At 45.0% G+C, this 21,979-nt stretch overlaps 1 protein-coding gene across 2 annotated transcripts in view; it reads left to right on the top strand.

The window, feature by feature from the left end:
- The window catches only part of TSTD2 (thiosulfate sulfurtransferase like domain containing 2), a 44,860-nt gene that overhangs the window by 6,480 nt on the left and 16,401 nt on the right, over window positions 1-21,979 (top strand). For both annotated transcript variants that reach the window (XM_077250726.1, XM_077250735.1), the window contains exons 2-7: window positions 4,341-4,558; window positions 8,435-8,763; window positions 9,924-10,032; window positions 12,964-13,086; window positions 15,078-15,183; window positions 18,210-18,325. In XM_077250726.1, coding sequence (XP_077106841.1) covers window positions 4,385-4,558; window positions 8,435-8,763; window positions 9,924-10,032; window positions 12,964-13,086; window positions 15,078-15,183; window positions 18,210-18,325 — 957 coding nt within the window. In that variant the 5' untranslated portion in view covers window positions 4,341-4,384. The remainder of the gene's footprint in view (window positions 1-4,340; window positions 4,559-8,434; window positions 8,764-9,923; window positions 10,033-12,963; window positions 13,087-15,077; window positions 15,184-18,209; window positions 18,326-21,979) is intronic.

The following is a 21,979-nucleotide window of genomic DNA, read 5'->3' as shown; positions in this document are numbered from 1 at the left end:
CGTCGTTTTGGCGAAAAAACGCATCCTGCAAAGTCGTCTGCAGGATGCGTTTTTTCCCCATAGACTAACATTAGCCACGCATTGCGACGTATTGACACACATCGCAACCGTCGTGCAACGGTTGCGTCGTGTTGTGGTGGACTGCCGGCAGCAAAAAACGTTACATGTAACGTGTTTTTTTTGCCGACGGTCCGCCATTTCTGACCGCGCCTGCGCAGCCGGAACTCCACCTCCCCGCACCTCACAATGGGGCAGCGGATGCGTGGAAAAACTGCATCCGCTGCCCCCGTTGTGCGGCGCTTGCACAGTATGCGTCGGGCCGACGCTAGTGTGAAAGTAGCCTAAGGCTGCCGTCACACTAGCAGTATTTGGTCAGTATTTTCCCTCAGTATTTGTAAGCCAAAACCAGGAGTGGGTGATAAATGCAGAAGTGGTGCATATGTTTCTATTATACTTTTCCTTTGTTTGTTCCACTCCTGGTTTTGGCTTACAAACACTGATGTAAAATACTGACCAAATACTGATAGTGTGACGGCAGCCTAACAGCCACAGGTGGAAACACGATCCACCCATGGCTGTTAACATGTTAAATGTCGCTGTCATTATCTGACAGATCAGCATTGTCATTGCCGATCTGCTATGAGCGCCGCTCCATGGCCGGCGTCCATAGCAGATGATCATTTCTGCTACGCATAACAGGGCTGAAGATAGCAGCTTCAAGTCTCCGTGTAAAAAAAAAAAAAGTTTTTAAAAATATTAAAATAATATATGTTTGGTATCTGCAAACTCATAATGACCTGGAGAATCATAATGGCAGATCAGTTTTACCATTTAGTGAACATTCCATTGATTGCACTTGGAATTTTTTCCCTGTTTTCCAGTACACTATATCGTACAACCAATGGTGTCGTTCAAAAGTACAACTTGTTCTGTAAAAAAACAAACCCTTACATGGCCATAGTGATGGAAAAATTCGAAAGTTATGGCTCTGGGAAGAAGGGGAGCAAAAAACTAAACCTCAAAATCCCAAGGTGGTGAAGGGGTTAAAAATACACATATTTGGTATCGCTGCATTTGTAAAAGTCGAGTCAATCAAAATATAAAGCAAAGTAATCAGATCGGTAAACAGTGTAACGAGAAAAGAAATCGAAATGCCAAAACTACATATTTTTCGTCGCCGTAACATTGCAATAAAAGGCAATAAAAGCATCTTATCCACCCCAAAATTATATCAATAAAAACAACAGCTCAGGGTGCAAAAAATAAGTCCTCATACAGCCCCATATCCTGAAAATTGAGAACGTTATGGGTAGACATGAGCGAATATTGTCGGATCTCTCATTTGGCTCGCTAATAGAGCTTACCGAACAGCTGCAGCGGGAACCCGGATACCTGGAGCGCTCCCGATAATCAGGTGTCATGTGTCACGGCGGTGGGACAGTCACAACACACAGGCTTTCTCTGCAGTAGTAGTGGTCGACTCCTTTTTCTTCCGGGTCCTTCTTGATAGGCACATGTAAGGCACAGTTGGTTGCTCAAGTGGTAATGGTACTGGCAACTGACACAGCCTCAGGTTCCTTAGGGTTCACGACCTCTGTTGGTCTATATCTTTCTGAAGAGCTCTTGTTTCAAAGCTGGCTGAACATCTTGTACATTGGTTTTGGGCCGGAAACGTGAAACCATGTGTCAACAGCCTTCTGCCAATGAACATACCAAACTTGCACTTCTCTATAAGCGAAGCTAGGAAATTCAGCCATTGATAATAAACGTAGGACATCCTTTTTTTGTCAGAAGACCCAATTATGTCTTTTTGCAAACTCTCCCCCGGGAACCGACGTCTGCAGCTTCTCCAACGTCTACTGACATCTTCCAAGTAATGACAACATACATGTTTGGAAAAATGAGCTAGTGAACTTTACAAATTGCATGTTCCTTGGTAAATATGGGCTTTCCACGAGCCATAAGTTAACTTTTGGTTCATTAAACATTGATGGTAGATTTTCTTGCGTTGTGGCTGCCCATACGAAGTTGCCAGCTCAAAAATTTTGGGAAGCCCCCTCCCTCTAACCATTTGAATAAAGTTTACTTAACCACTTGTGTGGTGCAATCAAAACTGATCTCAGCTTACATTGACAAGACAAAGAAGGGGAAGGTGATCCCGCTCTGTTCTAATTAAGGGTATGTGCACACGTTGCTGATTCTGCTGCGGATTTTTCACTGCTTTTTTTCTCGCGGTTTCTTCTGCAGATTCCTCTGCGGGTTTTCAACTGCACTTTCCTATTGGTGCTGGTTGAACACCGCTGCGGAATCCGCACAAAGAATTGACATGCTGCGGAAAATAATCCGCTGCGTTTCCGCGCGGATTTTTCCGCAGCATGTGCACAGCGTTTTTTTTTCCCATAGGTTTACATGGTACTGTACCACATTCGATCACTGGCTCGCTCTTCTTATTTGCATCTCAAAAACATTTCTAGAATTCGTCCTTTTCTTACTTTCGACTCTGCAAAAACTCTTACTGTTTCTCTTATTCATTCCCGTCTGGACTATTGTAACTCTCTACTAATCGGCCTCCCTCTTACCAAACTCTCCCCGCTCCAATCTGTCCTGAATGCTGCTGCCAGGATCATATTCCTCACCAACCGTTACACCGATGCCTCTACCTTGTGTCAGTCATTACACTGGCTACCCATCCACTCCAGAATCCAGTACAAAACTACTACCCTCATCCACAAAGCACTCCATGGCTCAGCACCACCCTACATCTCCTCTCTGGTCTCAGTCTACCACCCTACCCGTGCCCTCCGCTCCACTAATGACCTCCGGTTAGCATCCTCAATAATCAGAACCTCCCACTCCCGTCTCCAAGACTTTACACGTGCTGCGCCGATTCTTTGGAATGCACTACCTAGGTTAATACGATTAATCCCCAATCCCCACAGTTTTAAGCGTGCCCTAAAAACGCATTTGTTCAGACTAGCCTACCGCCTCAACGCATTAACCTAACTATCCCTGTGTTGCCTATTAAAAATAGAAAAAAAAAACAAAACACATAATCAGGTTCCTTGCATCGTGTTCTCATACACTTTATGCAGTTAATGTCACTCTGTGTCTGTACTGCTACATACTTAGGCAGTTAACTGGTTCATGCAGCTTTACATGAACACCCGAGCCTTACACTATGGCTGGTCCAAATAACTAAAGCAATTGTTACCATCCACCTCTCGTGTCTCCCCTTTTCCTCATAGTTTGTAAGCTTGCGAGCAGGGCCCTCATTCCTCCTGGTATCTATTTTGAACTGTGATTTCTGTTATGCTGTAATGTCTATTGTCTGTACAAGTCCCCTCTATAAGTTGTAAAGCGCTGCGGAATATGTTGGCGCTATATAAATAAAAATTATTATTATATATTATTATTACTGTAAACTTTGGGAAAACTGCTGCGGATCCGCAGCGTCAAATCCGCTGCGGATCCGCAGCAAAATCCGCAGCGTGTGCACATACCCTAAAGGGGCGCTCTATACCCATAGTGTAGATGTGTTGATGGCATGGAGTCCATTGAAGGACCATAGTCCTATATACTGTATATCTGGATGCTTGGTGTGACCTAACATCATCTGTAATGATCCATCTATGAAATATCATAAATTACTAAAATATCCATTACGTGCGAAAAAGAAAAACATTGTGCCCAGCATAGCAGGGCCTGATAAGCAATTAAAGGGTTGTCCAAGCTCAAGATTAAAGTCTGTGATTGCCGAATCGTGACATTGTGCGGTGTGCACGCTGTCACGATTTCCCGGTATTCCAATTGAGATGAGACTGCCAGATGATGTAGAGTGACTGAAGGCTTTTGTTATGGGAGCAGACAACCCCTTTTAGAAATGTTATGATGTGTGAACTAAACAAAAAAAAGGCCTGGTCTCCAAGGGGTTAAAGAGTCAGAGCTCCTTTTCTCCTCCTGGCTGCTGGGATGTGGTGTTGGGCAAGGAAGCACAAGCCCCAGATCAGCAGCAGAGCCAGGCTGGGGGTGGAGAAGACATGTACATTGCAGCCGATCCCTAAGTGCAGGCCTTCCTGGGGGGAGGGCAATGGCATGCTTTCCTCAGCAGCTGCTTCATTCACAGTTTTGTGCAGGCAGGGTAGGCATGAGGCTGGCACTAATGCTGTGGTAGCACCCAGGGCCAGCCTTGTGTCTGTAGTGCTGGCAACTTTACCACTACAGGGGAAACTGTTTCAAACTTGTAGTGTGGCACAGTGAGATCCTCAGCACATCCTAAATGAGCTTTTCTATTTGTAAATACTGTTTTTTTATTTACCAAGCGAAGCATTCTCTGTCCGCAGAGGTGTCGGTGCCTTAAGAAGAGCCTTTTCTATTCACCAAGAACATGTCCCTGTCTTCCTGCTGCAATGGAGCAGAGCTCTCATGTCAGCTGCACTCCTGGGACCTGGGCTTCCCTGATGTAGCCTTCACTGGGTGTATTGCACCCACACCACAGAGCACCTTAAAAGCAGGTCTACATGTGGCGGCAAGAAAGAAGTACATGTATGCAAAAAAGAAGGTACGTGATTGCATAAGACTGGTAAGTCCTCCTAATATATGTAATTGCATTGACTTTGGGATTTTTCTGTTACTTTCATGGGGCAGCTCCTGATGTTCACAATATTTACAGCAATGGTAAATGTTAGATCAGTTCTTGACTGCTGGGACCCTCAGTTGTCTATGAAATGGGATCAGCCGGGACCCTCAGCTGTCTATGAAATGGGATCAGCTGGGACCCTCAGCTGTCTATGACATGGGATCAGCCGGGACCCTCAGCTGTCTATGAAATGGGATCAGCCGGGACCCTCAGCTGTCTGTGACATGGGATCAGCAGGGACCCTCAGCTGTCTATCAAATGGGGATCAGCCGGGACCCTCAGCTGTCTGTGAAATGGGATCAGCCGGGACCCTCAGCTGTCTATCAAATGGGGATCAGCCAGGACCCTCAGCTGTCTATCAAATGGGGATCAGCCGGGACCCTCAGCTGTCTATCAAATGGGGATCAGCCGGGACCCTCAGCTGTCTGTGAAATGGGATCAGCCGGGACCCTCAGCTGTCTGTGAAATGGGATCAGCCGGGACCCTCAGCTGTCTGTGAAATGGGATCAGCCGGGACCCTCAGCTGTCTGTGAAATGGGATCAGCCGGGACCCTCAGCTGTCTATCAAATGGGGACCAGCCAGGACCCTCAGCTGTCTATCAAATAGGGGACCAGCATCCTCTGTACCTCTCCCCCATTGTGTCTGCAGTGGCTGACTTCTGTACTTGGCCACTGCTCCATGCTGTTCCTTCTTGCTGCTGTCATCTTGCTGAGGTCACATTGTGTTTCCCCTTGTCATAGGTGGGAAAAAAGGAAACTGACTAGTCTAAGGCTATGTGCACACGTTCAGAATTGTTAGTGGTTTTTGGCGTTTTTTCGGCCGATTTCCACCAAAAAAAACGCTTACATAAGCACCCCATCATTTTTAATGCATTCCACATTTTTTGTGCACATGCTGGTTTTTTTTCCCGCAGCGGAATCAGATTCCGGAAAAAAATGCAGCATGTTCATTCTTTGTGCGGAATCGTTGGGATTCCGCACACAGGAATGCATTGATCCGCTTACTTCCCGCATGGGGCTGCTATGCCCATGTGCGGATGGTACCCGGGTGTTGAGGAGAGGAAACTCTCCTCCAGGCCCTGGGAACCATATACCTGTTAAAAAAAGAAAAGAAAAAATCGTGATATTCTCACCTTCCGTCGTCCACAGCGTTCCCGCTCTTCGCGATGCTCCCGTTCCCAGCAATGCCTTGCGACAATGACCTGTGATGACGTAGCAGTCTCGCAAGACCGCTACATCATCTGGGGTCATTGTCACGAGGCATTACTGGGAACGGGAGCTGCCGGGAGCATCGGGAACCCTGTGAGGGACGCTGGAAGGCGAGAATATCTTGATTTTATTTTATTATTATTATTATTATTATTTTTAACATTATATCTTTTTATATTGATGCTGCATAGGCAGCATCAATAGTAAAAAGTTGGTCACACTTGTCAAACACTATGTTTGACAAGTGTGACCAACCTGTCATTCAGTTTTCCAAGCGATGCTACAGATCACTTGGAAAACGCTAGCATTTTGCACGCTAAAAACGCTTGTAAAACGCTAGTATTTAGCGGGAATATGCATGGCAATTCTGCATGCGTATTTCCCGTGGCAGGGAGTTGCAGAATTGCCGTGGAAATTTCCACAGCAATTCTGCAACGTGTGTGGATCGCCCCCATGGGGCCGTGGGATACTCGGTACCGGGTCATTCGGTTCACAGGGGGATGTCACGGTGGCTGACCTGGTCCGTGGCCCTGGGACGTCCGTGTAAAAGGGAAAGGTCGTTAAAGGGATAGAGTTTGTGTTCGTGACGCCACCTGTGGTATTCGGTCAGGGTGACTGACGCTGCTTTAAGGGGTCCGCTGGGGTGATGTTATGGCAGCTAGATGGTATACCTTCCCACAGGTGAAGTATATCCCCAGGGCTTCCCAGTGTGTAGATGATAGGATGGTGAGAGGCGCAGTGAAGAACGAGGACGCAAGGTTGCAGTCTCTTTACCTTTACTGAAGACTTCAGCATCCACAGTCCAGAGCACCAGATCACAGGGCAAACAGAGTCCGGCCAGTTTGGAGGCAAGTCCAGAGTCTCCTTGTCCAAATCAGTAGCCTTCCTCTAGCTCTGCAGTGTTGTAGTCCCTTACTGCTAAGCTCATAACGTCCTCACAACTGTGGTAGATGTTATGTCTCTCTCTCTCTGTCCCCCGGATAGGATAGGACAAACGCGTATGACTGGTGGCTTGAGGCGGTTTATAGGGACTCTATCATGCCCCAGCCTCCAAGGGGGGTGCCACCGTGCCTCCTGGGTGTAGGGCGGACAGGTAACATGAAATTAGCTGTCCTGCCGGTCTCTGGAGCAAGGCATAAAATCATTACTCCCTTGGTGTTCCAGCTACCGGGATTCTGCGCCTCAGAAGGAGGCAGCCTGTGTAGGGCTGGTCCCCTTCTGATATCCACTCCTTTGCTACGACTTCTTTGCACGCTCGCTGCAATACAGTTCTGCCTTCAATGTCTCTTTCTGGGAGCTGCAGCTCTGAGGGCATGCACATCTCCATGTCCTTCTCTTTTGCTCTCTGACAGGATCCCACCCCTGCCAGGGACCAACTAACTGAGCGGAGCTCAGCCAGCAACTGACTAACTTTCCCTACAGGCAACCAGTTTTACCAATGTGGGGAGTGACCTAATAAATAGGAGCAAGAGCTCCCCCTGGTGGCCTGGAGTGTGAAATGTGTTGCATGTTTGTGATACCTGAATGCAGTTATCCTTCTTTGCCTCCAAATGTAACACCACTCTCCCCTAGAGGAGAATTAGATTACTGCAACGACCAGGACCCTGGGGCGCTGCATGTGTACATAGCCTAAAATGTAGACACTGGAGCTGATTTCCTAAAGCTGTGACATTAAAAGTAAACAGAAATTAAAAATGTGATGGATGTTTTAAAAATATGAGCTGGATTTACATACCATCTTATCTTAAGCCCCTTGGTGACAGGAGCGTAGCCTGCTCCATAGAGCGCAGGTGCCAAGAGTAACTGCTGCAATCGGAGCTAGTTCCGATCACATCAATTTAACGTCTTAGATGCTTCTGTCAAGGGTATGTTCCCACGGTCAGTAAGCGCTGCTGGTTGGATGTTGTGTACATCCGCAGCGGCCAGATGTTACAGCATATTGGATGGGATTTGAAGAAATCCCATCTCCACTATGTGTACTGAGACGCCTCCAGCTTCCCTGCGGAGACGGACATGGAATGTCTCTTTCCAAACCGCAGCATGTCAATTTATCTTGCGGAGACACTCGGTCATCTGAGTGTGATCTGAAGTTTTCCACGGTCCCATAAACATGAACGGGCAAGTGTTATCCTATTATCGGAGGCAAATTGTGCATGCTGCGACTTTAATTTTTTTTTTCCCGTAGACCACTTGGCCTGCGGAAAAAATCAGACGTGCGCTGCCTAATTGAATGCCATTGGTCTGCGTGTGATCCGATGTTTTGATGAATCTCACTTGGACAGAAACTACAGTTACCTCCTGGGGCCCTAGTCCAAAGAATGCCGGAATCCGTTGCTCTACGTGCGTGTGGAGTTTTTTGACATTGTGCTGCAGACTGTCTCCATTGAGGTGAATGTGTGGGGCTGGGAGCTTCTCTGTGCATGATCATTGGGATCCGAAACTTCGGACCACTAGCGATCATAAAGTGATGTCATATCCAATTATATGTCTTCTCATTTTGGAAATACAGAAGTAATACAATAAAGTTTTCCCAATCGTGTCTAGAAAAAAAAAAAGACTGACTTGAGTAAGCCTACATGTCATCTACAGGCATTTGCTCTTTTTGTTAAAGACCTACAATCAACAAATGCATCAACTCAGACTGGTCATGATGGTTTTATGACTTGGAGGTGCTGTGGACAGGAGTTTGGAGACCTGAGAACTGTTCATAAACATGTAGCGGCACAACATGCAACTGAAGTTTTCCAAGATGCTCAAAACATTCTAGAAGAGATTACAACAGCCCCTACTACCATCTTACCATGTACTGACTACTCCGATAAGAACACTGATGCCTCAACTGAATTGTCCTGGAGCAATCATAACCTTTCTGACTGGCTACCAGATATGAAATGTTACAGTACAGAAGAGCTAACAAGGTAAAACAAGACTAAACAAATGTTTTTTGTTTTTTTAAATGTTTACATGGGTGTCGTCAGTGGGTTCACCAGTCTATATGACTTGATTTGTATTAAAGGGGTTGTCTGAGGACTAACAGAATTATAAAATAACAAACTTAGCTGGTGCTCACCTTCCCCTACTCCAATGCCGCTCCTTTGGTAATTGTTTACAGGGTGCAGCGGTGCTCACATCACCTCTGCAAGCAACCCATGGTTTCAATATCTCTGCCAATGTAGATGGCATGAACCTCTGAGCCAAGTGATGGGCTGCAGCGCTGTTGATTAGACATCAGCTCCAAGCCTGTAAATACAAATCATTGCAGTAGTGAAAATGCTGGACCCCAGGAGGGTGAGTACCAGCTGTTTCTGCTGTATTCTCTTGTGCTGCACCAGTTTTCTGTAATGCACAATATGATACCAATCCTAGCCCCAACATTTTTAAGCATGCTTTAAAAATATTTCTTTAGACAGGCCTATCGCCTCAATTCACTAATGTAACTCTTTTCTTTTCCATCTGTCTAATTTTTACTTGGAATCACACCCTCCATGCATCCAAAAATAGTTGTTAACTGTTATATGACAGTTACTGGCTGCTGATTTATTATAACAGTAGCTGGACCATACATGACAAGCACTTTTTACCTAATGTGCCTTCCTATTTCGTTATAGATTGTAGCTTGTGAGCAGGACCCTCACTTCTCCTGTAACTGTTGAACTATGTGTTACTTTGTGATGTCTTTATTGTTTGTTCATGTCCCCCACTTAATTGTAAAGTGCTGCAAAGTATGTTGGCGCTATAGAAATACGATTATTATTAACACAGTAGGAGAACAGTTAGATGTATCTGTCTGATTCTCTGTATCCCTGGGAAATCAAGGTGTTTCTAAAGTGCATCTTATTCCTCCTATTCAAACAGCATATGTGTTTAGGGTAGTTGGCTGTGAAAGAAAATAAGATGTCACTACCTAAAAGAGTCATTACCTAAAAGTAAAAAATATTTCTAACTTTGGCAATCTAAACTATTACAATTCTCACAACATATTCACTGTTACTGGGTTTGCTGGATGTTCCTCTAACGTTTGAGGCGTATTTATTAATTACAGCCCAAAATGCTACTTATTCGGTTCTTTTTTTCCCAGTGAGCCAGGAGAAGTTCTTCTCTACTACTGCTACCGTGATATAAGTGCTCCACAGTGGATCTGTGACTGGCAAAGGACTTTGTGCAATTTGCTGCATCTCACAGGAAAAGTAAGCGGTTTATACTTTAACCCCTTAAGGGACTTTGACATATAAGTGCATCAAAGGATGTGTCTCCGCCTTTGTTGCGGGCTCTGACGCTGAGTCCGCAACTTTCTCCGCACTTGATGGCTGATTTAATCAACATTCAAGTGCTGCGTGCTAACAGCCGAGATCCCCCGCGACTGTTCAGCAGCTAAGTGCCGCAGTCAATCACTGATAGCGGCATTCAACATGCACCGGCCGGAAGCGCGTCACAAGTCCCGTCCATTGGCGCCACTGTCACGTGATCGTGAGGTGTCGATGGGTTATCAAGAGAGCCAAGGGTCTGCAGAAGACCATGTGCCTGTCATTGTGAATCTCAGTGCTGAATCACTGTTATGTGTAACACAGGCGATCGGATGATCACAGCTTCAGTTTTACTAAGAGAACTATTGAAGTCAGTAAAAAAAAAAAGTTTTAAAAAATATTCTAAGAATAAAAAAACACAAATTCAAATCACCCCTTTTTGCCCAATGAAAATAAAACAAAAAAAAATTCACATTTGGTATCGCTGCTTTCTGAAATGTCTAATCTATCAAAATATGAAAACAATCCAATGGGTAAATGGCGTAACGAGAAAAAAACAATCAAAACATCAGAATGACGTTTTTTTGTTCGATCAAAACATTGCATCTCCCCCAAAACAGTATGAATAAAACCGTCAGCTCAGAGGGCAATAAATAAGCCCTCACCCAGTCCCAGATCACGAAAAACAGAGTCGCTATAGGTCTCGGAAAATGTTTTTTTCTTACTAATTTTGGATTATTTTTTTCAATTCTTAGATAAAAAAACATACCTATTTGGTATCTACATATCCATACTGACCTGGAGAATCCTAATGGCAGATCAGTTTTACCATATAGTGAACATGGTAAATGATCCCCCCCAACAATTGTGGAATAAACTTTTTTTTCAAATGCACCGCAATCGGAATTGTTTACCTGTTTCTCAGTACACTAAAGGTAAAATGAATGGTGTCATTCCAAAGTACAACTCGTCCCGCAAAAAACAAGCCCTCACACAGCCATGTTCACAGAAAAATAAAAAGCTATGGTTCTGAGAATAGGATTTCAAAACGAAAGTGCAAAAACAGAAATAGGTTGTGAAGGGTTTAAAATAAGTTTTTAAATAAGGCTTAAAAGAACCCTGTAATGTAGATTTCCCCCACTTAACAACAGTGGCCATGCCCCTCCTCTTTTAGAGCTTTCTATATACTTTTACAGTAATATTCAGAAAATCACATTGGAAAAATGGGCGGCCGTTCCATAAAGCTGATATACTGTCCAGGCTGTAATAGTCATGGCAATTGTGGCATGATTGGCATGCCAAGGAGGTTAAAAGTCCAACAGTAGAGATCCTGCGCACTGTGCAAGTGCAGGAAGCCAGGACTGAGAGTACCACAGCACCACTCTGTCTTCTGGGGTTTGCGGATAACCTTAGGCAAGTACACCTGGCTGTACTGGTCATGCCCGGGAATCAGGATATCAGGAAATATTCTGATGATCTTAGGCTAATCTTGGCATGTCAGTAACGCAACAATGGGCATTATTACAGCCTTGACAGCATAATTATTTAAAGGGAACCTGTTTGAAAATGTTACCTCCTAAAACCAATATTATGACTGTGAAGGCCATAAAAGATAAACCACAGAGTGCAGCTCTAGGAGGGAGAAATTGCATTTTGAAGTTCAGTCTGGAAGTGCATTGGGTTGTGACAATGCACTTACAGCTCCTCAGCTTCTGCTATATTCTCAAAATAGCAGCACCCTTCCTGGCTGATTGCCAGGTCTTTTGCTTTTGTACACTGGCCACTGACTTCCACACTGTTCTTACCCTCCAGTTGCCGTTAGAACCATCATGCTGTAGTTCCACTACTCCTGGTAGATCATTACAACAAAACCAGAACGCATGTTTTGAAGAGGAAAAAGGGGGCTATTAGCACTAAATAGTGAAAAAAAGCCCCAAGCCTAAGGAAAAGGCTACCCACTCCATACTATAAGAGAAATAAAGAGAAAAAAGGAGTATAAAGGGTATAACAATATATGAATTTATTTAAATATAAAGTACAAGAATTATACTACAATGACAATATTAAAGTGCATAAGGGTGATTTGAGGAAACAGGTATCCACCAGTGTGCAGCGCCCTAGATGTAAGCCAATCTAGCATGATCAGCAAGTTGCTGGTAAGACAGCTAAAAGTCACCGCTATAGTAAGTATTAAGGTGCGGAGGAACAAAGCCTCTAATAATCTGTACATAAAATGCCACACTTACCACTAAAATAGGGGGCGCAGAGGCACACTGGACTGGAACCAAGATAAAACAGGACCCCGACGCGCGTTTCGCTTCAGGTGTTACCGCTTTCTCAAGGGGAGAGCTCCCTTATGCACTTTAATATTGTCATTGTAGTATAATTCTTGTACTTTATATTTAAATAAAGTCATATATTGTTATACCCTTTATACTCCTTTTTTCTCTTTATTTCTCCTGGTAGATCATATACAGTGCAGTCTTCTATCAGCTAGCTTCCTGCCAGCATAGCTCTGCTCTGCCTCCACCACTGACATAATGTATATTCTACCTTAGAGTACAATTTATGCCTCTGTGCTTTCTCTGCTCCTGTCCATTGCCCTGACTGACCGATTTTATTTCTGTCATCTATATTAGTGTAGCTGCCGGTGTGTATTTACATCATTGTTACCTACTCTCCTGCACTCCTCCATCACGGAGCTTGTAATAACTAGGCAGTGCAGAACTGAGTTGTGTTTGTTGCTGCTGCTGCTGCTTTGTCTGCTGCTCAGGAAGCTGTGATATGACAATGTAAATGATGCTCTGTTGAATCAGATGACTGAAGATAATTCTTTTTTTTTTAACTATGTTCATTTTTTTTTTTCTTTTTTAGATTCGCATAGCTTCAGAAGGAATCAATGGAACAGTGGGAGGAAGCAAAATTTCCACTAAGCTTTATATCAACACAATGCACTCACATCCCTTGTTTAAACACATGTGCCTGGGGGATTTTAAGGTAAAATTTAAGTTTTGCGTTGTCTATATGAAGCAGAAATCTGTATATACATTTTGTGGATAATGAAGCATAAAATCTGTAATAAACGACAGCTTTGGCCACCATGCCATTTTTATGAGTAAACCCCTTAATGCCCCATGACTGATACCCTGAACCTCTCCAAATTGTATGTATGTTGATCAGGATCAGGAGCTGAGCCTGCTGCACTCGCATCTACCTCTAAGGGCTCATTTCCACTTGCGAGAAACACGTTCGTGTCTCACATGTGGAAACCAAGCTGTGGAGCCGGCACTCCAGAGTGGAGCGTGCGGCCGCATAGGAACACATGGAGCTGCACGCTCCGCTCCAAAGTGCCGGCGCCACAGCTTGGTTTCCACATGTGAGACACGAACGTGTTTCTCGCAAGTGGAAATGAGCCCTAACTGTAGTGTCCAGAGCTGAGCACTGATCACAACTGATAACCAATTATAACCCGCTGTCAGTATCAATATATTTAAGTGGAGTGGTTACCAGTGCATGTGTAGACTGGCCTTCTCCCCGCAACACGATTGCAGGGAACCAATGAGTTGCCATGGCAGCTAGGGTCCTGCTGAAGACTCCCAGTACTGCTTATTTGGTATTCCTGTGAAGCTTAGTCAGAGGCCTAGCTTACAAAGAAGACTCTGATTAACACTATATAGTGCTGTATATTTGTATTGCAGTATATAGTATAAGGGATTGAACGATGGCTAAAAAAAAAGAAAGAAAAAAGTTAAAAATAAACATATTTAGTACTCATCGTCTGTAAAGGATTGATTATCAAAATATAAAATGAATTAACCTGTACAAAAAAACGCCATAAAGAGAAAAAAAAATCGGAAAGCCAGAATTGCAGTTTTTCGGTCACCATGCCCCCCTAAAATAATGCACAAAAAGTGGTCAGAAGATTGTATCTACCCAAAAATGGTATCATACTCCAAAATATTATTAAAACCATTATCTCACTATAAAAGTTAGGAATCTCTGAAAATGTTCACAGGAACTTTTTTTTTCACAAACTTCAGAAAAATATTTACCACTTAAATAAAACATCTGTTCAAGTTTGGTATCCCCATAATTGTACTCCCAAGGAGAATCATGATTTGGGGTCATTTTTAACCTACGATGAATGCCTTTAAAAGCAAAACCCAAAAACTTCTGCAAAATTGTACCTTTTTTTCACCAATTCATCGCACTTGTATCTTGTATCTTTTTTTTCAGTACATTGCATGGAAAAATGGTTCCATTCAAAACTAAAATTTTTCCCCTCATGTTTATGTCGTCAGTAATGTAAGAAAAGTTATGGATCTTGGAAAAAGAGAAGGGATCAAGAAAAATCTTAAGTTTGTTAAAGAAGTTGTCCACTACTTGTACATTGATGACCTGATCAGCCGGGGTCAGACACCCGACACGCCGATCAGCTGATATCTGTATGGGATGTGTAGTACCCTGCAGCAGCCACTACAAGTAGATGGAGTAGCTCGGCAAGTGAGCACTTCAGGCTGGCCGTTGCCAACACAGATAACAGCTGATCGGCGGGGGTGCCAGGTGTCCTAAGTTTAGGCCATTAATGTAAAAGTAGTGGACAATTTCTTTAAGGATTTAAATATTTGTCCAGGTAGAAATGAGTCAAGACAGTACGCAATGCACACACTGTCACGATTTCCCAGGCGTGTGAGCGATTTACATATTTTCAGTAATATGCTGACTAGTTTTAAACTAATTTAGAGAAGTGATGGTGACCGCAGGCATGCAAATCGCTTACGTTTGTTCACATGCTTGCCTGCCCGCCAGGGCAATACAGGATAATTATGACAGTGTGCGCTTTGCACGCTATCTCGATTGAGCAGTCTACAGTCACATGCTCTAGATTGACTATAGACTTTTCATTTAAGCCTGGACAGCCCCTTTAAGTTGGTTAATTTCATAGTCTTTAGTATATGCTCTTTATCAAACCTATGTGGATTTTTCAGAGAAGTGATGGGGGAGCGCACTGTTTTCCCGATCTTCGTGTTGGTGTTTTCCATGAAATTGTGCCAATGGGTGTTGATCCACAGAAAGTTAGCTATAAAGAAACAGGTATGTGAAGAAGTCTATGATCTGGTATGTTGGTTTGAGCTTGTGTACAAAACTAGTTAATCCCTGACATTTGGAATGATTTATTCTTACTTTGACAAGATTATGATGCTATCTATTAATATTTGGTCTTCACTTCTCTTCTTTTATTTTCTTTCCAAATTTCTAATATATAGAAAATATCTGAAAATAAATGACAGTGGAGTATGTGATCTAGACCAATATACCGTATATACTCGAGTATAAGCCAACCCGAGTATAAGCCGACCCCCCCTAATTTTGCCACAAAAAACTGGGAAAACTTATTGACTCGAGTATAAGCCTAGGGGGGAAAATGCAGCAGCTACCGGTAAATGTCAAAAGTAATAATAGATACCAATAAAAGTAAAATTAATTGAGACATATTGAATCAGGAGCCCCATATAATGCTCCATACTGTTCATTATGGCCCCATAAGATGTTCCACATTAAAATATGCCCCATATAATCCTGCATAAAGGTTAATAAAGGCCCCATAAGATGCTCCATAGACACATTTGCCCAATATAATGCTGCACAAATGCTGATTATGGCCCCATAAGATGCTCTATAAAGATATTTGCCCCTTATAGTGCTGCACAAACGTTATGGCCCTATAAGATGCTCCATACAGACACTTGCCCCATATGCCGTAGTGCCCTACAAACGTTAATTATGGCCCCTTACAGACACTTGCCCCATATAGTGCTGCACAAACATTATGCCCCTATATAGTGCTGCAGAAACGTTATGGCCCCATATAGTGCTGCAGAAACGTTATGGCCCCATATAGTGCTGCAGAAACGTTATGGCCCCATATAGTGCTGCAGAAACGTTATGGCCCCATATAGTGCTGCAGAAACGTTATGGCCCCATATAGTGCCGCAGGAATGTTATGGCCCCATATAGTGCCGCAGGAATGTTATGGCCCCATATAGTGCCGCAGGAACGTTATGGCCCCATATAGTGCCGCAGGAACGTTATGGCCCCATATAGTGCCGCAGGAACGTTATGGCCCCATATAGTGCCGCAGGAATGTTATGGCCCCATATAGTGCCGCAGGAATGTTATGGCCCCATATAGTGCCGCAGGAATGTTATGGCCCCATATAGTGCCGCAGGAATGTTATGGCCCCATATAGTGCCGCAGGAATGTTATGGCCCCATATAGTGCCGCAGGAATGTTATGGCCCCATATAGTGCCGCAGGAATGTTATGGCCCCCATATAGTGCCGCAGGAATGTTATGGCCCCCATATAGTGCCGCAGGAATGTTATGGCCCCCATATAGTGCCGCAGGAATGTTATGGCCCCCATATAGTGCCGCAGGAATGTTATGGCCCCCATATAGTGCCGCAGGAATGTTATGGCCCCATATAGTGCCGCAGGAATGTTATGGCCCCATATAGTGCCGCAGGAATGTTATGGCCCCATATAGTGCCGCAGGAATGTTATGGCCCCATATAGTGCCGCAGGAATGTTATGGCCCCATATAGTGCCGCAGGAATGTTATGGCCCCATATAGTGCCGCAGGAATGTTATGGCCCCATATAGTGCCGCAGGAATGTTATGGCCCCATATAGTGCCGCAGGAATGTTATGGCCCCATATAGTGCCGCAGGAATGTTATGGCCCCATATAGTGCCGCAGGAATGTTATGGCCCCATATAGTGCCGCAGGAATGTTATGGCCCCATATAGTGCCGCAGGAATGTTATGGCCCCATATAGTGCCGCAGGAATGTTATGGCCCCATATAGTGCCGCAGGAATGTTATGGCCCCATATAGTGCCGCAGGAATGTTATGGCCCCATATAGTGCCGCAGGAATGTTATGGCCCCATATAGTGCCGCAGGAATGTTATGGCCCCATATAGTGCCGCAGGAATGTTATGGCCCCATATAGTGCCGCAGGAACGTTATGGCCCCATATAGTGCCGCAGGAACGTTATGGCCCCATATAGTGCCGCAGGAACGTTATGGCCCCATATAGTGCTGCAGGAACGTTATGGCCCCATATAGTGCTGCAGGAACGTTATGGCCCCATATAGTGCTCCAGGAACGTTATGGCCCCATATAGTGCGCCCCATATAGTGCTGCAGGAACGTTATGGCCCCATATAGTGCTGTAGGAACGTTATGGCCCCATATAGTGCTCCAGGAACGTTATGGCCCCATATAGTGCTGCAGGAATGTTATGGCCCCATATAGTGCTGCAGGAACGATATGGCCCCATAGATGCTCCATACAGACACTTGCCCCATTTGCTGCGATAAAAAAAAAAAATCACATACTCACCTCTCCGTCGCTCAGGCCCCCCCACTTTCAATAGTCACCTGCTCCTCGTTCCGGGCGCCGATCTGTCTCCAGCACTGACGTTCAGCAGAGGGCGCGCACTGACCACGTCACCGCGCCCTCTGACCTCAGCGTCAGTGCTGGAGACAGATCGGCGCCCGGAACGAGGAGCAGGTGACTATCGCGCAGCGCTCCCCTCCCCGTATACTCACCTGGTCCTGCAGCTGTGTAGATCCCGTTTCCCCGACGCCGCAGCGCTTCATCCTGTACTCAGCGGTCACATGGTACCGCTGATTACAGTAATGACTATGCGGCTCCACCCCTATGGGAGATGGAGCCGAATATTCATTTACTGTAATGAGCGGGACCATGTGACCGCTCAGTGCAGGAAGACGCTGAAGCTGCTGCTGCCGGCGCCGGGGAAGACAGGGACCTGCAGGGACCGCGCCTGGACTAGGTGAGTATTTTTAGACAGCCCCCGCTCCCCCTCCCCTGCCGACCCCCGGGTATGACTCGAGTATAAGCCGAGAGGGGCAATTTCAGCCCAAAAAAGTGGGCTGAAAATCTCGGCTTATACTCGAGTATATACGGTAATAAAGATTTAATTAATCATGAAAAAAAAAAAAATTCTACCAGAACCCTACATGTCATGCCTTAAAAACGCTCCAGAATACAGTATACCTTTAATCTTGCTCACTTTCCAATATTTTTTCATTACTTTAGCCACACATCTTACTCCAGAGGAGTTTCACAAAAGAGTGGAACAGTATTTATCTGCTTCGCACGAAGAAAACGACACCGTTTTATTGGACTGCCGCAATTTTTATGAAAGCAAAATAGTATGTATTTGTTGTTACGCAGTTTGATTTTTTTCTGTATATATCCACATTGCTGTAAAATGTGGTGACGTCTAAACCATTCATGATGTAAGCTATACACAATGGGCACAAGTATTACACTTGTAATGCACGGTCTTATGTACCAAATGATTAAGGCCAAAAATTAAAAAAATTAAAAGTGTTAAAGGGATTTTTAACCACTTCTGATGTTGATGACCTCCCCCAAGGATAAGTAATTAATATCAATTATACATGTGCTTGTGCAATCTGTGCTTATGGAACATATGGCCTCAGCTTGAGAGATGTGTGCCTTGTGCTTTTGCACCGTGCGTAAAATGCTTGTGTGCTGTGCTAGAGTGATGTGTGCATAATGCTTGCGTGACACGTGCGCAGTGATTTTCTGATGCATGTACCGCTTGAGGGGAGGGGACACATACACTATTCTTGCACAGGGGCCTTTTGATCTCTGTCTCAGCCCATGATCATTTGCTCAGCTGTCATGATCTCTGCAGGCAGAGATCATAGCAAGCCTATAGAGGGACAAGCTCTCGGAAGATGGAACTAGACTGACCATGAACTAAGCCTGCCGCGCAACTAGAAATAGCCAGGTAGCATTTCCTATTTATCGCTAGATGCCCAGCTCTGGCCTAAGACCTAAATAGCTAGCAGAGGGAAATATAAGACCTGGCTCACCTCTAGAGAAATATTCCAAAGAAGACAGTAGCCCCCCACATATAATGACGGTGAGTTCAGATGAAACAACAAACGCAGCAGGAAAATAGTCTTAGCAAATTTGAGGTCCGCTTACTAGATAGCAGAAGACAGATAGTATACTTTCATGGTCAGCAGAAAAACACTAACAAAACACCATCCAGAGATTACCTTAAACTCTGGCATTAACTCATAACGCCAGAGTAGCAATCCCTGATCAACGAGAGCTTTCCAGACACAGTAACAAAACTTCAGCTGTGAACTGGAACAAATAGGCAAAACAAAACATGGACAAAAGTCCAACTTATCTAGTAGTAGTCTAGAAGCAGGAACAAGCACTGAGAGGCATCAGATAACATTGTTGACCGGCAAGAAACCACCAGAGAAATGAGCTTAAATAGCGACACCCACTACTGATGGAATCAGGTGAAACAGGAAAGAGGATGACAAGTCCAATTCCACAAGCGGCCACCGGGGGAGCCCAGAATCCAAATTCACAACAGTACCCCCCCCTCAAGGAGGGGGCACCGAACCCTCACCAGATCCACCAGGGCGACCAGGATGAGCCCTATGGAAGGCACGAACAAGATCAGAAGCATGAACATCAGATGCATTGACCCAAGAATTATCCTCCTGGCCGTAACCCTTCCAGTTGACCAGATACTGGAGTTTCCGTCTGGAAACACGAGAGTCCAAAATTTTCTCCACAACGTACTCCAACTCACCCTCAACCAACACCGGAGCAGGAGGCTCAACTGAAGGTACAACAGGTACCTCATACCTGCGCAATAACGACCGATGAAAAACGTTATGAATGGAAAAGGACGCAGGGAGGTCCAAACGGAAAGAAACAGGATTAAGAATCTCCAATATTCTATAAGGGCCGATGAACCGAGGTTTAAACTTAGGAGAAGAGACCCTCATAGGGACAAAACGAGAAGACAACCACACTAAATCTCCAACACAAAGCCGAGAACCAACACGACGATGACGGTTGGCAAAACGCTGAGTCTTCTCCTGGGACAACTTCAAATTGTCCATAACCTGCCCCCAAATGTGATGCAATCTCTCTACCACCGCATCCACTCCAGGACAATCCGAGGATTCCACCTGACCGGAGGAAAATCGAGGGTGAAACCCCGAATTACAGAAAAACGGGGACACCAAGGTGGAAGAACTGGCCCGATTATTGAGGGCGAACTCTGCCAATGGCAAAAAAGCAACCCAATCATCCTGGTCAGCAGAGACAAAACACCTCAGATATGTCTCAAGGGTCTGATTAGTCCGCTCGGTCTGGCCATTAGTCTGAGGGTGAAAAGCAGACGAAAAAGACAAATCTATGCCCATCCTAGCACAGAATGCCCGCCAAAATCTAGACACAAATTGGGTACCTCTGTCAGAAACAATATTCTCAGGAATACCGTGCAATCGGACAACATTCTGAAAAAACAGAGGAACCAACTCAGAAGAAGAAGGCAACTTGGGCAGAGGAACCAAATGGACCATTTTAGAGAAACGGTCACAGACCACCCAGATGACAGACATCTTCTGGGAAACAGGCAGATCTGAAATAAAATCCATCGAGATGTGTGTCCAAGGCCTCTTAGGAATAGGCAAGGGCAACAGCAGTCCGCTAGCCCGAGAACTACAAGACTTGGCCCGAGCACAAACGTCACATGACTGCACAAAGACTCGCACATCTCGTGACAGAGAAGGCCACCAGAAGGATCTTGCCACCAAATCCCTGGTACCAAAAATTCCGGGATGACCTGCCAATGCAGAAGAATGTACCTCAGAGATGACTCTGCTGGTCCAATCATCCGGAACAAACAGTCTATCAGGCGGACAACGATCCGGTCTATCCGCCTGAAACTCTTGCAAGGACCGCCGCAGATCAGGAGAAACGGCCGACAAAATTACTCCCTCCCTAAGGATACCTGTGGGTTCAGAATTACCAGGAGAGTCCGGGTCAAAACTCCTAGAAAGGGCATCTGCCTTAACATTCTTAGAACCCGGTAGGTATGACACCACAAAATTAAAGCGAGAAAAAAATAAAGACCAGCGCGCCTGTCTAGGATTCAGGCGTCTGGCAGTCTCAAGATAAATCAAATTTTTGTGGTCAGTCAATACCACCACCTGATGTCTAGCCCCCTCGAGCCAATGGCGCCACTCCTCAAACGCCCACTTCATGGCCAAAAGCTCCCGATTCCCAACATCATAATTCCGCTCTGCGGGCGAAAATTTGCGAGAAAAGAAGGCACAAGGCCTAATGACGGAGCAGTCGGAACCTTTCTGCGACAACACTGCCCCAGCTCCGATCTCCGAAGCGTCAACCTCAACCTGAAAAGGCAGATTCACATCAGGCTGACGCAACACAGGGGCAGAGGCAAAACGGCGCTTAAGCTCCTGAAAGGCCTCTACAGCATGAGGGGACCAATTAGCAACATCAGCGCCTTGTCTGGTCAAATCAGTCAGTGGTTTAACGACATCCGAAAAACCAGCAATAAATCGGCGGTAAAAGTTGGCAAAGCCCAAAAATCTCTGAAGACCCTTAAGAGAGGAGGGCTGAGTCCAGTCACAAATAGCTTGCACCTTGACGGGATCCATCTCAATGGAAGAGGGAGAAAAAAATATACCCCAAAAAGGAAATTTTCTGGACCCCAAAAACGCACTTAGACCCCTTCACACATAAAGAATTAGACCGCAGAACCTGAAAAACTCTCCTGACCTGCTGGACATGAGAGTCCCAGTCATCAGAAAAAATCAGAATATCATCCAGATATATTATCATAAATTTATCCAGAAAATCGCGGAAAATATCATGCATAAAAGACTGGAAAACTGAAGGGGCATTAGAAAGACCAAAAGGCATGACCAAATACTCAAAGTGGCCCTCGGGCGTATTAAATGCGGTCTTCCACTCATCCCCCTGCCTGATCCGCA

Source organism: Ranitomeya variabilis, chromosome 1, assembly GCF_051348905.1.
Source record: "Ranitomeya variabilis isolate aRanVar5 chromosome 1, aRanVar5.hap1, whole genome shotgun sequence".
Classification (NCBI taxonomy): Eukaryota; Metazoa; Chordata; class Amphibia; order Anura; family Dendrobatidae; genus Ranitomeya; species Ranitomeya variabilis.
Note: the sequence above shows the minus strand (reverse complement) of the source record. Positions and strands in the feature narration are given on the sequence as shown.